Raw genomic sequence first — 17772 nt, 5'->3', positions numbered from 1 at the left:
TCCACTTCTTACTGCCAATTTTTTACTTTCATACTCTTTCCATTCACTTTTTCTTTTATTCTTAGTGTTGCTGTACTACATGATAATCATTTCTCAATTTACAAAGCTCATGTTTTGTCCTGTAAAGGACTCTGCATAAGTGCACGCTTTCTCTCCTCATTGCCACTTCATCATCTACATTTTAATTGATAGATCTGAGAGTTGGGTCAGTTTAGAAATAAAACAACAGATCTAAGAATAGAGACTACAATATGAGAGTTCTCAGAAAAAGTAGGGGAATAAACAGATCATATTAAAAATGATCAAATGATACATTAAGACTAATCTAGAGTGATGTAGTTAAAACAGAATGGAAGAATTAGTAAAAACAGGTATCTGATGCCAGAATGAGAGGAAAAACAACTAGAAGAAGACCAAGTTCTATGTAGATTGCAATTAGTAGAATGCATTATCCATCAGTTCATAAGTTAGAAGGCTGAAATGCAAGAACTGTCAATATTGGAAACTTCCACATTAATCTGATGAATAACAGATTAATGTGGAAGAAATCTGCTAATAGGAAGCTAATGATAATGTAAACTTAATTGTGTGAGACTATCACAGTGCCTTATACCAGTGGTCTCAAACTCAAATTGCATGCACCCAAATGCACAATGTGAAAGCAGCATACGGGTCGGATTTTTTTTTTTTTTTTTAATAAAATGAGAGTGAATATATATTGAACCGTACTTACCCCCCTAATGTATGGATTTTATAACCTTTATAACTTGAGAATAAATAATGACAACCTATTCTCTTTCTTTTATTTATTAAAATTTTCTTCGACACATACAGAAAAAATACAGATGTTTGTATGTAAATAATTAGAAACTTTTTTATTTCTTACTGCAACTCGACACTTGATGGTGTTTCGATTCTGATAAAGTTCGTAGCCTTGGAGAAAAATTACTAGAAACTATCTTCATCACGGATTGTAGATGCTCATCGGTCAATCGGCTTCTTTTCTTAGACTTATTAATTTTCAACTGCGAAAAAAACTGTTCACATATAAATGTACTCCCAAACAAAGCGATTATTCTTATTACAAAAATTCGTAACTGAGGGTATTTATCTATTGACAAGTACGAATAAAAGTTAATCAAATCTGTATCTTCAAATCTTTGAATAAGATTTATATCACAGTGTAAATTAATTAGCTCCATTTGTAGATTTTCTGGTGCGTTATTCACGTTCGTTTTTAATGGTAATGAAAATAATGTAAAATCGGACTCCAAATAATTAAAATCTTTAAATCTTTCTTCAAATTCTTGTCATAATAATGCTATTTTTCTTGCATATTCTTGAGATTTTTCATTTGAAATAATAGGGCAGGATTTAAGATGTAGGAAACGTACGAAATTTTTTGATTCCAGTGGTGTTTCCCATAATTGCAATTTAACTTTAAAAGCTTTAATACAAGCATACATGTCAGTAATAAGTTTATTCTTTCCTTGCAGCTCTTTATTGAGAATATTTAAATGGATGGTCAAGTCAACAAGAAATGCTAAATCTGTTATCCATGCATCATTACATAGCTCGATGGTTTTATTTTTTTGTGTCATGAAAATTTTGATTTCATTTATTAAATCAAAAAACTTTTTAATACAGCTCCTCGACTTAACCACCTCACCTCGTTATAATAAATTATTTCTCCGTACTCACTTTCAATTTCTTCAAGCAATGCAACAAATTCTTGATGATTCAGAGCTCGTCCACGGATAAAGTTTACTGTTTTAGTTACTGTTTCCATAACATTATCCATCTGCAAACTTTTGGCACAAAGTGCTTCTTGATGAATAATGCAATGTATAGTGCAAAATTTATTCTGAAATTTTTCTTCTTTCACTATATTTCTTAATTTTACCGCTACTCCATTTTTTTTTTTTTTTTTTTTTTTTACCAACCATCACTTGCAAATCCAACCATTTTATCCCAACTTAATTTATATTTATCTATTACAGTTTTTATTTCAGAAAAAATATCCTGTGCGCCAGTTTTTCCTTTAATAGGAATTATTTCCAATAATTCCTCAATCACTTCAAATGCATCAGTAACATCTCGTACGAAAACGGCAAGTTATGCTATATCTGTGATGTCAGTACTCTCATCAACTGCTAATGAGAATGCTGCAAAATCTATACTTTTTTTCTTTTAACTGACATCGTAAATCACTAGCGATTTTGTTAATACGTTCTGCTACCGTGTTGGTTGACAAACTAATATTTTTAAATAATTGTTGTTTGTCAGGACAAAGAAGTTCAGCAGACTTAATCCAACAATCTTTAAGGAATTCGCCATCAGTATGGTTTTGATCGTTTCGCAATGATGCGTGCGAGAGCAAAACTTGTGTGTACTGTTGCTTCACTGGATTTATTTACTTCAATAAAAAAATTTTGTTGTCGTTGTAAGCCAGATTTCAGAAACTAACTTTTCTTCCCTCAATTTGTGTTCCAACATTTCAAATTTTTCTTCATGATTCGTTTCATAATGCCAACTTAAATTGTATTCTTTTGGAACTGATATTCCCTTATTACAAATAAAACACAATTTTATTGCGCACAACACCATAAAAGTACATAATTTCCCATTTATCTTGAAAAACAGGTCGTCCACTTTTCTTTTACTCTTTGTTAAAGACATGGCTTGCAGTTTAATCTCTTAATTAAAATCACTATTATAATTTTATTTACAACTTTAATTCAACAAGATGAATTTTCGTATGAAAGCAACACTCAAAAGTTATGCACAATTCTAAATGATAGGTATTGACATAATGTAGATCTAACAAGCACAAATAAACAGGTTTTATAAGCCGTACGTTAGTTTGTCTCCATCTATATTGCAATATGAGCTGTGCATCGGAAACAGCAGAAAACTGAAGCACCACCAACTATTGGCTGGCAAACTAAATTTACTGATTGTAAATTGTAGATATGGACTGAGCTTATGCGCACATGAGTTCAGTCCATATCGCTATGTCTCTAAAACTATAAGCACCATATTTACAACAAATACACAATTGAAATGTATTCGCGGGCCATGTAAAATTGCTTCGGGGGCCGGATGCGGCCCGCAGTTTGAGACCACTGCCTTATACATTCCTTAGTGTATTTATCAGGAAGTGATGGCAATTATCCATGAAGAAATTAACATCCTTTATATATTGAGGAAAGTAAGCAGATCACATCTAACTTCAAGTATAACCGGATGAATGTGTTGGAATAGTGACACAAATTACAATGAAATGACAAATTATATACATATCAATAGCTAACATTCCATTCATTAGTGATGTTCTGTATTCAAGTTTGTAAGAGATGTGAAACTCTGCCAGTTCCATATAAGACCACCCAACTCATCTTTGCTTGAAAAGCCCTAATAAAAGGTCTTCACATTCTAGACGGCTCATCATTGATTGAGCTACAGAGACACCACAGTTTTTCATCACATATAAAAATATATAAATTTAAATAATACTTAAATAATGCAATATCAGAATGTGTCCCTAAAGTTCAAAGAATAAATAGGATAGGAGTGCAGTGGTTATGTAATCTAATTAAGTGAGATATTCATACGAAAAAGATGATGTGGAAGGAATACTGTGTGCGTAAAGATGGTGTCAGTTATGAACATTATAAGCAGAAGGCCCAGAAGAGTTGCAACAGAAAGGTAAATCTGAGTATGAAAAGAAACCGACTCTGTGAACTAAAGATAACCCAAAAGAATTCTATCATTATGCTGCAAGTAAAAGAAAGAATAACTCTGCTAAATGCAGGTGGTATATAGGTGACTGATGCAGAGGAGGTTGTTCAGCTAATGAGTGGCCATTTTGCTAAAAGCTATCAACCTAGTATATATACAACACAGCTCACTGCTACCTCTTCACTGTGAAGAAATTCAAGTGTATTAGGAGGAGGCAGTGGCAGACTGGCCAGGGTGTCAGTTAGCCCAATGGCAAGTGGACCCCTTAAACATTAGACAATATGTTAAAAATGTTAATGACCTTTTAGTAGCTTGAAGTTCCAATGTTATTACTGTATGCAACTAAAATTTACATTGCATTACTGTTTTAATAAAATCATTTAGGGGTGCTTAAGGGTCAAAGCTGTATAACTGAGAGGAGACCTCCACATAGCCTTTAAAGGAATGCAGAGAATGACCAGGGCTTCTGACCTAATGTCCAATCCTCACCTTCTCGTGGTGCACCCTGTTGGGTATCTACCTGGATACTGAACAAACGAGGATGGGCTGGCAATTTGGGATTTAGCCGACCAAATTGTAATTCTTATTGGCTTAAACCAAATTACAAAATGATGGTACAACATGACAAAATTTCACGCTGGCTGGGGCGTTGCCCGGTTAAACAAGGCCCTCGTTGTTTTCACCAGGGAACCAGGGTGAACAGCGAAAAGTCAGCTACTGGAACAAATCTAAAAAAAACACCCCAACTCAACATCACCAGAGTTAAAGATCAGTACTATCAATTAAGAAGCCTGAATGGCAAAGAAATGGAGCTAGCTGAGGAATTAGATAAGTACCAGATCGACATAATAGGGGTGACTGAAACAAAAAAGACAAAAACTGGTGAGATCTTTCTGAGCAATAAATACAAAATGTTATATTCAGGCAATGACAATCAAGGAAAAGAAGGAGTAGCCATAGTATTCCACACAAAATACAAGGCTAATCTTCTTGAATGGCAGGCAGTCTCAAGCCAGAGTGATGTGGGCAGATATCAGAATTGGGAATTGGACAATGAGAGTTATTTGTTCCTATGGTCCCACAGAAGGTAGAAGTGGAGGAATTTTTTGAGGATTTAGAGAAAGCATCTGAAACAATGAAAAAGGAAAAGTTTGTCCTTGTTGGGGATCTAAATAGCAGAGTAGTGTTAAATTGTGAATGAAGAATTTTATGATTATTAATACTTCATATATGATTTAACATAAATTGCATATCCTGAGGTAATTTTACTCCTAAGTAAATTCTAAATTAAATACTTACTGTTATTTTTTTTTTTTATTGAAATAATAATTGTAATTTTTAAATTATTTATTCTGTATAAATTCATTATATAATTTGTAAATGTATCCTAAGTGAACTGTAATATGTGCATTTTATTTATTGTAAATGAAAGTAAATTCAAGAAATTCTGCTAATGAGATTTGATTGGTCACTGTAAAGGAAACGGAGAAAATTTTAGATAGCGTGTGGTGGAGCATGAGCTACGGTATTCGAAGGGAGAAGGAGAGGATATGAGCTGGACTAACTAGAACCGGATTTTGGCAGGAAGAATGAAGGTATTTTATTGGAAAACGAAGTAAACAGGGGAGAAGCATTAAGGACAGCATGGAGTGAAGTAACGGGTGGCAGCAAAGGGATTTGGATATGCTGTAAATAGATTAAGAAGGAAGCGGGAAATTAATAGGCAATTAGGAATATTTATATGGAATTCTAAAATTACGACGAATTCCAATTGTTTTGAGGAAGAATAGTGCAAGGCTGAATTTAATGCATAGAAGAAAACAAGGAATAAGTAGATTACCTAAAACGAGTGCGTCAAGATTTGTGAAGCTCTATGTTTAATATTTCAGTTATATAGTGAAGATTCCCTTTGAATAGTGTTACTTCAAAGTGATAGTTAACTTCAGTTTTAAGTGTGCCTATAGTGAATCCAATGTGCAAAGGATGTAACCCGGTAAGAGCAGTCCATTTTTTTTTTATATTTCAGCGTGAAGAAATAAGAGTTAACTCTGCCTGATATATCTTAACATTAATTGTGGCATTCTACTAAAATTAGCCGAAGTATGGAGCTTTAAAGTGTTCCCCCCCCCTCGAAGTGATAACTGCCTCATAATTGAATTAAGTGTTTGGTGACTAAGAGAGAATTAGACAGTTCTACTATAAGAGTATTTACTGTAAGATTCTGTAACATTGAACTGTGTGAACCATTTTAATTATTCGGAAGAATGTAGAATTGACAGCTGGAAGTCTGATGCCTAATGTTTTATGTTTGTTATGAATACCTGAACTAAGTTGATTTGCATTATCTTGTTTTCAAAGTTATACTTAATGTACATGTTATATAACCTTGCATTAAATGTTTTGTTTTATTGATTCTAATTTGCTGTTTACCAGATTCTCCTTCATTGCACCGCTCATAAAAAATATCAGACCTTGCCGAAGCCTTAAATGATAATATTAACCTCGGCCTGTATAAAGTGAGATTGAAAAAGTTAATTTATGATTGATTCCTCTATATTATATAGACTAGTCTGAATATAGGGTGATGCAGGATAATATAAATTTCTCTAATATTTATTAGATCTGAATAATAATGATTTATTCAGATCAGTATCATTCAGCATCTAACAAATAAAAACGGATAATTTAAATAAGAATAACATTCCAACAAAATGGCAAAATCAAAGCCAGGATGTACGATCCAACAGTAGGAAATGATTATTAGGCATACAAAAATATATTGGGAAAATTTGGAGAAAAGAGCAAAGCTAATAATAATGGCAAATATTTGTTGGATTTCTGCTCAGGACATGGACTGGTTATTACTAACATCATGTTCCAACATAAAAATGTGCACAAATTCACATGGAGAGAAGAGGCAAGGAATAAGAAAGGTCTCATTGACAATGTTATTGTTGGTAGTGATGTTTTCTCCCTGGTGTAGGACACCAGAGTGTACAGAGGATTTGAAATTGGAAGTGATCACTATTTAGTCTTGAGCAGGATAAAATTGAATTTCATATTGAAAAGAATAACATGTACGAAAATTTTAAAGCGAATTAAAGTTGCTCAGATGTGAACTGTAGACTAAAATACACAAAGATTATTGAGAAAAAATGAAAGAGTTTGAGAACAGGAAACAAACTTTAGAGATTCGGTGGCAAGCCTTGAAGAAAACCTTGATTGATTCAGCCAAAGAGGCATGTGGTGAGGTTGTCTGTAAGGATAGAAAAATCAGAACTTCATGGTGGACACAGGAAGTTAAAGCAGCAGTGAAGGAAAAGAAGAAAGCATATCAAAAGTTCCTGGCAAATAAGTAAGCTTGTGTTCTTAGAGAATACAGAGACAAATGTAAGAAAGCTAAACACTGTGTAAAACTAGCTAAACAAAAGTCATGGGAGGACTTCGGCAAGAACAGAGAAAATAAATATCAAAAAGGTGGCAATATATTTTGGAGGTAGTTGAAGAAGCTTAGAAATGGAGGAAAGAGTACTGTAAAAGGAGTTACAGATGATAAAGATGACATGAAAATGGCAGAAAAAGATATCCTTGAAGTATGGAGTAATTACTTTGAGAAATTGCTAAATGAAACAAGCAGTGATAGCACAGTGGTAAAAAAAAACACTCAACAGGCATATAGTCAGGAATACATATCCATACTTGAAGTAGAAACAGCCATCAAAGGCTTAAAATGTGGAAAGGCAGCAGGAGTAGATGATATTTGACCCAGAAATGCTGAAGTATGGTGGTATAAAAGTCTTACAGTGGCTGCACTGCATAGTTCAGAAAGCCTAGACAGAGGAATGAATTCCCGATGATTGGAGTAGAGCTCTAATAGTACCCATGTATAAAAAGAGAAATAAAACTGAATGTGAGAATTACAGAGGTATTTCTCTACTGAGTGTTCCTGGTAAGATATATGCAAGTATACTTTAGAAACGGTTGAGAAGAATTGTAGAAGAAAAGCTTGGTGAAGAACAAGCTGGATTCTGCTAAAATTAACATCTGATCCTGACAGCCAAATAGAGGCTGTCAGGATCAGATCTTCACTTTACAACAAATAGTGGAGAAATCATGGGAATATAACAAAGATCCCTATTTGAGTTTTGTAGATCTGGAAAAGGCATATGACAAGGTGCCAAGAGAGAAGCTATTCAATATGCCACAGTTATATGGTGTCAATGGGGCATTATATCAAGCAATACTTAGTCTTTATTTGAGTTGTAAGTCAGCAGTTAGAATTGAAGTACAGGAAGATGGTTTAATGTTAAATCTGGTGTGAGACAAGGATGTACATTATCCCCTCTGTTATTCGTTATCTATATGGATCACATTATGAAGGAAAGTGGTATTAAACATGATATCAAAATTGGATATGTTAATGTCAGCGCTTTGCTTTATGCGGAAGATGTTATACTTATCAATAAATCAGCTACGAGTCTGCAAGATTCCTCGACTAAATTGAATAACTGTTGTAATAGATATGGTATGAAGGGCAGCAATAAAAAGACAAAGACAATGAAAAAAGGCAGAAACATTGAAAATGTCAACTGCATTGTGAATGGAGAACCTGTGGAACGAGTAAGACATTATTATTATTATTATTATTATTATTGTTCCGGGAAACTCCAAGGAGTCGACAGACACATCGAGGGAGGCCCTAACATCATGTCATGAACTATTCAACATTCACACAGTATCTATCATACCTTGCCTTGAACTCATTCACGGTCGTAGCACCCACAACAGACTCTGGAAGCTTATTCCACTCATTTACCACTCTCCAAGTAAAGAACCTAGCTCTAACACCCTTGTCAACCACGCTCTTGCCCAGCTTCCATGCATGGCCCCTAGTCCTCCCACCACCAGTCATATTTTCAAAAATATCTTCTGGATCAATCTTATAAAAACCCTTCAGTAATTTGAATGTCTCAATCATATCACCGCTCCTTCGTCTATCGTCCAATTTCTGCAACCCACAAATCTTCAACCTATTCTCATAAGGTTCATTCCACAGACCTGCTATCATCTTGGTCACTCGTCTCTGGACCCTCTCCACTTCCTCCCCATCATGAAGAAACCCTGGTGCCCATAGCTGGGCACAGAAGTCCAGATGGGGGTCTTATCAAGGCTCGATACAGAGGAACAACAACTTGTTCGTCTCTGCATGTTAAAGTATTTTTCATAAGCCAAGTGATTTGGTGAGCTGTTTTAGTTACTTTTGCAATGTGCCCCCTAAACTTCAACTCCCTATCCACCAACATTCCCAAATCCCTGGCCTCATCAATCTCCTGGAGTATGGTTCCACCAATGCGATATACTGCTGCTATTCTTTTCATCCCAAAGTGCATAACCTTACACTTTGCCACATTAAATTGACATCCATTTTTCCTAGCCCAGTCCTCCAAACTATCCAAATCATTGTGTAAAATTTTGACATCCTGTGCACTCACAATTGCTCTACCCAACTTTACATCATCAGCAAACAAGTGAACACTTCCTCTCAGATCCTTTCCAATATCATTGATGAACAAATTGAAAAGCAGTGGTCCAAGAACAGAGCCCTGTGGCACTCCACTAGTCACAAGACGTCTTTTAGACTCCAATCCTGAATAAACCACTCTTTGATATCTCTCCTTCAACCACCCTCCTATCCATCTCACCAACCCTATATCTATACCCATCTGCTCCAGTTTACTGATTAGGGTTCCATGTGGTATCCTATCAAAGGCCTTGGCAAGGTCCAGTAGTATCACTGTAAACCCATTACCCGTATCCAGTTCAGCCGTCACTGTGTTATAAAACGTGAGCAAGTTACTGAGGCATGATCTACCCTTCACAAAACATTGTTGTCCCCCATACAATATCCCATTTTCATCTATCCAATCCTGTATTCTTTTCTTGACTAATTTCTCTAAGACCTTGACAATGATTCCTGATATGCTAATTGGTCGGTAATTTACAACAGCAGTCTTGGAACCACCTTTATGCAGTGGAACTATTTTGCCCTCTTTCCATCCGCTCGGGACTAACCCAGACCCGAGACTCAAATTAAACAAAATGGTCAAGGGTACTGACAATTCTTTAGCTGCTTCTCGTACAACACGAGCTGGTATACCATCCAATCCCACGGATGTATTGACATTGAGGTTATGCAATAGACTACTCACCTCCACTTCATTAACCACAATTCCCGTATAATCTACTGGTTTATTCGTTTCTGCAATGTCACCACCTGGATGATATACTTTTGCAAAGTGCTCACTCAGTAACTCAACTATCTCAACTGATTCAGTTACCTCCCTACCATCGGCATTCTTTAAAATCAATCTGCCATGTACATTTTTCCTTTTACTTGCTACATATCTAAAAAACTGTTTAGGATTCTCTTTAGCCTGCATGGCCAATGTTCTTTCGTAATCCTTTTTTGCTTTTCTTACCACACTCGTCACCCTTCTGGCCTGCGCTTTATACCGTTCATGTGCCTGCCGGTCACCCTTCTCCTTAAATTCCCTCCATAGTTGTTTCTTTTTTTGCAGCTCAAGCTTAATGGTGTTATTCATCCATTTAACCCCTACTTGATTTATTATTCGGACTCTAGGTATACAGTCAGCCATTGCTTCATGCAAGTACTTCTTAACTACCTCCCATGCACTATCAACTTCTAGTCCTTGCAGTTGTACATGCCATGGCACTGAACCAATCAAACTCCTAAGCTTGTCATACTTTCCAGCCCGATAATTCCACATGTACCCTGTCTTAATTGAAAATTCTACACCTTTAGCCACCTCCCAAGTTAAGACCCTATGATCACTCTCACCGATTGGTGGCAACGTGGTCATATTTGTTACAGCCAAATCCTCAGATGTAATTACTAGGTCAAGCACTCTCTGATCCCTAGTATTTTCCATTACATGCTGTCGCAGATAGTTATCCCTTAATAACCGCATAAAATCCAGTTCCTTCCTCCCGTGTGTCCTCTCCTCACTCCAATCAATGCGACCATAGTTGAAATCTCCCATAATAATCACCCTCCTTCACCCATTTCTTCTATTTGCTTGTGCATACTGTCACCACCATCTTTTCCATCACCTGGTCTATAGCAGCACCCAATTGTATATTTAGTTCTGCTAGCCACAATCTCACACCAAATGGCCTCAAATGTGCTCTTTTCTCTATCCTGCAATTCAACTTCTATTCTCCTTGGCTGGAGCTCATCGGCTATCATCAACAATACTCCTCCCCCCATTTTATTTTCTCTGTCATTCCTGAACACACTATACCCATCACATTCAATCCACACTAGTTATATCATCTACAGTCAGCCATGTTTCACTAATACCTATAACCTGTGGTCTGGAAGTGCGAACCATGGCCAAAAACTCTTCCTTCTTGTTCCTAATACTCCTAGTATTAGTGTACATGAATTTAAGACCCCCATTAGCCCCAACCCTACCTTGATGCCTTATATTAACTATCCCACTCAGATTTGTTGTCCTTATTTGCTCTGGCATATTATATTCATTCTTACATTGAACTGCCTCCATAAGGACTGTATATCTACTCCCCCCCCTTAACAAATCTAGTTTCCCTGAATTTGCACATCCACTACATTCAGCAACACTTTCTCAAGTCTTCTTACACCGTAACCATTCAAATGCAAGCCATCCATCTTATATATTTCCTTTCGCCCATCAAACTCACTCCACACATCCACAAATTCCACACCACTCGTCATACATAACCCACGCATAAAGTAATTCGCAATTATGGCCCTCCTTTTAAACATTTCACTGTCATACCGTGGCAAAAGACTAATCATTCTAACTCTCTCACTCTTTTCTTTTGCTACCTCAAACAATTCATTCAGGTCTTCTATCATTTCCATTTTATCTCCTTTCAAATCATTCGTACCTGCCACAACAATCATTTCTTTCACCCTTTCCTTTTGCTCTCTAATAGACTCAGTTACGTCCTTTATGGTCGCACCAGGTTGGTACGATTTTGTCAAATCCTCTACTAACATACCGCGTACTAACGAGTCTCCATACAGCACTCTATCCTTCATTTTGTTCATGTTCACATTCATACGTCTATTTTTCCTGTCATACCTTTTATTATTGGTTGGTTCATCAATCTACTTTTGTTCATGCACTCTAGCTGCTGTTTTGCTCTTTCTATCGCACTATTCAATAACACGATCTCACTCAATGCATCTATCTAATCTTTTTTATTCTCTGAGAAACCATTTATACTATCATTCACACTCTCACAATTTTCATGTACAACCTTGCCGTTTCTTGTCATATCCCTATTTCCTTCATTCTGAAGGTTGACAAAAATATCACACTCACGATCCGAAATACACTTCAATTCCTCATTCTCCCTACATTTTCTACACACATTCAATCCTTTATTATCATCTAACCACACTCCGCAAAGCGTACATTTCACAGCTAGTACACTGACTAATTTCTTTTATGCTACCGTTCTTTGATAACGATGGCGAACCATCATTACTGGCCGCCATTTTCCTTCGCACAGGTGCCATATTTATTTGCAACGTGTTTTGTCAAATTATACGTTATAACACACCAAAAACAGACGCGCTAAAATACGCAAGGCAAACAAAACAAAACTACACAATATTAAGTAATTTGTATCGATAACTGAAAATGATACTTATCTTATCTGGAGCTTGCACGAACACTACACATTACGAATTCATCTAGCGGCGACTTCCCGACATAGATTATGTTATAAAACACTTTAGTAACACTAACCACGCTAATAAAGCTCCAATAATATACCAAAATTACACACTTAAGTCCATTAAATTGAATCCAAAACATCAATAAATCAACAAAAAACACAAATCTCTCAGGAGCTCTCTGATAGCACGTCCGTTCACCAGCTATACAGCTTTGACCCTTAAGCACCCCTTTTATTTACTCTATTTTTTATTTTATTTTATTTACTTTTATTTATTTTTATTTATTTATTACTTATATTTATTTTATTTACTCTACAGTTAAAATTACTGTGATTGTTAAAATTGTTAATAATAGATGCATCTATAAAACATATTTCCACTGATGTGTACTTGTGGTGTAATTGTAGATGTTCATTTTTACCAAAGTGGATTATTTTTCATTAAGTTTTAATTTCAGGAATATTACCCCTACCAGCATGGAAAAGAAAAAGCATAAATCTGGATCACTGAAACGCAAAGGGCGGCAAGAAGCAGAAAGGCAGGAATCAGCCAAGCGATGCAGGTCTATTACAGATTTTATAATACCACAACCCACATCAATGTACAGTTTCATTGTTCAGTATCTTTACTACCTGTAGTTGCAACATCTGAACACATAGCTTCAATTAGTTACAGGGAATCAGATATACCTTCAGACATAAATGGCTTGGTTTTTGAAGCACATCCTATAAATGAACCTACACAAGAAAATGAAAGATCTGGAATCTTCCAACATCCATCATGAGCAAATCTGAAACAGTTTTTTGCTGAACATCCATTTCAGCCACTTGATGATTTGCCATTTGATGCTCATTTGTATGAGGAAAATTATGAATGATTCAGTCCCAAGAAAAAGGCTAACATATAACAAAGAAAATAGGTGCTTATGTTGTTCATACTGCTTGGCCTTTGAGTCTTCCAACACTTATAATCCATCACCCTTTGTATGTGGCTTTAGTGACTACAGGCATATTAGCTAGAGTTTGGATTTACATAAATCGACAACAACACGTCAGAAATGTTCAGCAATTTATCAGTGTGTTAATGATGGCACCTTAGATAATTTTTTTTGCGTCTTATCACTAATTTTGACATTATTTTTGCATCACTAATTAAAAAGAAAGAAGAAGTGTTGAAGCAAAGGAGTATTGTCATGAGGATTATAGACATCATAAAGATGTTAGGCAAGCAAGCAATTCCTTTTAGAGGTCACAGAAATGAATCTGCCTACACTCTGGATAACAAGGTTCTGAATCATGGCTTAGCTACAGTGCAGTTGATGGCAAAATATGACCCCATTATGGCAGCTCACATTTCTGCAGTATACAAAACAAGTCTACACAAAGAATCAAATGATTGGAACAACAGGAAAGGCTTAAAGCAAAGGTCATACTGGACTTGTTACATACCTGAGTAAAACAACTATTAACATGTTAATCCAAATTATGGAGAATATGATAAAGGAAAGAATTAGTCGTGAAGTTTCTCGAGCAAAATATTATTCTATTCAAGTTGATTCAACACAAGATAATTCATCCATCAATCAGTTGAGCATTATTATTCAGTATGTTCTTAAAGGTGTGAGTGACTACATTCAGTTGTGCCAAGTAATGATGGTACAGGACAGGGACTTTTTGATCTATTGACTGAAACATTACAGCATCTTAAAATTGATCCCAAAATATTTTTATTTGATAGTACAGCTGGAGCTGCAAGCTACCATGGCCAGTATAATGGTTTACAAAGTAAAATTACTAATGTGGCTGATCAACATGTTCATATATGGTGCTATGCCCATGTCTTGAATTTGGTGATAACTGAAACAACAAAATGTTGCATGCCTGCAGTTTCTTTTTTCAGTTTGCTCCAGAATTTAGCAACTTTTGTGAAAACATCATACACGAGAATGGCTGTATGGAAAGAAGTTGTTGGAAAACATCTAAGACAAGAAAAAATGAAACGATTAAAACTAATTGGTGAGACAAGATGGTCAGGAAAATCCAACGCAGCAACAACCATATTTGGACGTTTTGATGATGCCGCTGTCAATACTTTTGTATATCTATTGACATGCTTATCAATGATACAAGATTTGGATAGTTTGCAAAAACAAAACAAGAAGCAAATGTTTTACTTAAAGTCTTCTAAAGTTTGAAACAATATTGACAGCATTTACTTACTTGTACATATTTGAAACTACAGCCCCGTTATCAAATTATTTACAGACAAGTGGTTTAGATATGTTTACTGCATGGAGTTTAATTGATTCAACTACAACAAAGTTGAAGGAACAGACAAGAACATTTGATAACATCCACAAGGTTTTACAGTGGATATGGATGAAAATCAAACATTGGAAATCGACTCTTTGGAAACAGCATTGCGAGTTAAGAGGAAGAAGAAAAGAATGGCAGATGAGCTTATAGATGATGAAGGAAATTCCTCAGATTCTCTAGCTGATTTTCGAGTAAATGTGTTTAACCTAATAATGGACCGCATTGTCCAGTCACTAGACTCATGCTTTGTACAAAACAAAAAGTTGTATAAAGATTTATCCTGCTTGAACCCAGCAAAGTTTAAAACTATTGCAGAGAAGGGCCTTGAAGATGAAGCACTGGAAGGTATTATTACGCTGTCTCCACAAATCAGCAAAGATCAAGTAATATTGGAATTGTTTTCTTTTACTTCAAACTTTAATGTATTAAAGCTATTGCTTAATGATGATGAGAATATGGATTTCAGTTGCAACAAGTGTAAAATGTGTAGCACTTGCCCATCGTGTGTACTAAAAATTCTGGCATCCAACAGAATTCATGACAAGGCATCATCTTTATAAAGTCATCAGCACGCTATCAGTTACTCAAGTCCAATGTAAGAGGACATTTTCAAAGCTAAAGATCATAAAGACAAGGCTCAGATATTCACTGTCTGAGGAGAACTGGGAATCATGCATGTTGCTATCCATTGAAAAGGAATTATGAGATTAATTGGATGCAGAAGCAATTATTGACAGATTCACACAATCATCTAGTGAATTCAAACAATTACTCTTAATATAGTGGACTGCATGAAATATGCTTTTGAACTACCTGTTAATGCGTAAAATGTTCAGTACAAGCAAACTTTAAAAATATTCACCATTTATTTAAAATTAAAAAAAAAATAATTTAAAAATTCAATTGTAACAATCTGTATTTACATTTAGTATCTACTGTATACTGCAATTACTAAAAAATATACATTTTATACATAAATATACATAAAAATTTTAATTGTATCTTTTTTCCCACTTATGTATTTTTTGAAAATTTAATTTCTTTCTTATAAAAATTAAATGATAGCCTTATAGTTGTGGGGGCCCCCTTTGTCTCCTGGCAACCAATATTTTTAAACCCAATCTACCTCTGAGAGGGGTACTAGAGCTGTTGCACAAATTGAATAAGAATTCTGCAATAGAGACTGATAAGACATCAGCATGAATGCTAAAAGAATGTTCAGATGAACTAACTGTTCCTTTGACCAGGATATATAATAATTTGAGTCTCAAAATAGGGAAGCTTCAACAGCAGTGAAAGAATGTATGATAATTCCATTGCACAAGGGTGTGCAAGGACTGATGTATCCAACTACTGACCTATCAGTATCTCTGGAGTGGTGGTGAAGATTTTGGAAAAGTTGGTTAGGGCTAACATACAGAAATAGGTTGACAGAGAAACTATACTTTACAATGAACAACATGGATTTATTATGGGAAGGTCATGTTTGAGCAACTTGCACACATTTTATAATGTTACCATAGAGTTAAGGGGAATGGATACACCATAATACATTTGGATTTTGATATCTGTCAGTCAGCCTGCATGATTTAAGGTAACCAGTGGTGTGCCACAAGGATCAGTCATTGGTCCATTGTTATTCAATCTGTACATTGAAATTAGGAAGGATTTGACATGCAATATAAAGCTATTTGCTGATGATACAAGATAGGTAGGGTAGTCAGGAGTGTGGATCATATGCAGTACTTGCAGAATGATTTGAATAGGCTGGAATTGTGGGCATGTGAAAATGGCAATCAGTTCAATACTAATAAATGTAAAGTCATGCATTCTGGTGTGATCAGATATCCAATGTCATATTATATTGGTGGGATTATGCTAGAATAAACTGATCAGGCTGGGGATCTTGGAGTTTTAGTAGACAATAAGTTCAATGGTCATATAGAAATGATTGTAAAAACAACTCAGAATAATTGAAATGAACTCTGACACGTAAAGATAGTCATTTTGCCTATCAGTGAGGCCTATAAGACCTCACTTGGACTATTGTATGCTGATCCTCCTGGGTTCCATGGTAATTCTGATACAGTGGAGTGTGTTAAAAATGTTATTGGGATTGTGGAATACTGATTATGAAGAAAGAGGGATGATACAATTGAGACTTACAAGCTTCTGAAAAGTTCATATACAGGATTTCAATAGATGGAATTTTTCATTTTACAGAGAATGTGGAAAGGATGTGAGAGCATCTTTGGAGGTTGAGAATGAATGCTGTCAAGAAGGGATTAGTGAGAGTTAGATTTTGCTCTCAGAGTAATGTGTGATTGGGATGGATTTCTATTGGATGGTGTGTACAACTAGTGTGAATGAATTCAAGAACAGGTATGACAGCTGGTGTAGATAGTATGGCCTCTACTGACAAGTCCATGACTCCCCGGAGGTCTCTCATAATAATATAAACATACACACATAGAATTAAAAAAAACAAACAAAAAAAAAAGCAATTTAATTTCATTAGCCAGAACACTCAGAATTGCAAAGTGCAGTTATAAACTCCAAAAGATACATTTGTAATCGAATTTCATTTGGACTATTAGTTACAAAGAATCCTGGAACACCAGCTTTTTCTAAAGTAACTTGTTGTTCACTGACCTATAACAGGGAAAAAAAGAAGCAATACTTATAATACATTGGCAACCTGTCATTAACTTTCATTCTTTATAAGACTAAGAACCAACTCTGCATAAATCAAAAGAATGAACAATAATATAACAATACAATAATGAGATCTAATTATACAAATTTTAAAGTGCATGCTTGTTAATTGTCCATATGTTTACATTACTGATAGAAGGATGGTAAAGGATAAATATTAGAATTCACCATGACTCTTCTCCCATTTCTGGAAGGAGAAAGAGAATTTATTCAATCTTATTTCCAGAGAGAGAGGAATAGCTGTAAATT

General features: G+C 35.4%; 1 protein-coding gene across 4 annotated transcripts in view; it reads right to left on the bottom strand.

Moving 5' to 3' along the window:
• Positions 1-791: 791 nt before the first annotated feature.
• The window catches only part of gdl (gonadal protein gdl), a 71201-nt gene continuing 54220 nt past the window's right edge, over positions 792-17772 (bottom strand). For 2 of the 4 annotated variants that reach the window (XM_090412169.1, XM_090412168.1), the window contains one exon: positions 17286-17460. Coding sequence is in view for 3 of the 4 variants with exons in the window: in XM_090412168.1 (XP_090268294.1) it covers positions 17323-17460 (138 nt within the window). In the remaining variant the exon portion in view is untranslated. Of the gene's footprint in view, positions 1038-17285; positions 17461-17772 lie in introns of those variants that run through there. The other 2 variants (XM_090412166.1, XM_090412167.1) reach the window with 2 other exon arrangements.

The sequence above is a fragment of the Typopeltis vanoorti genome, chromosome 22 (assembly GCF_054136105.1).
Source record: "Typopeltis vanoorti isolate ZY-2024b chromosome 22, IOZ_Tvanoo_1.0, whole genome shotgun sequence".
In the NCBI taxonomy this organism is placed as follows: Eukaryota; Metazoa; Arthropoda; class Arachnida; order Uropygi; family Thelyphonidae; genus Typopeltis; species Typopeltis vanoorti.
Note: the sequence above shows the minus strand (reverse complement) of the source record. Positions and strands in the feature narration are given on the sequence as shown.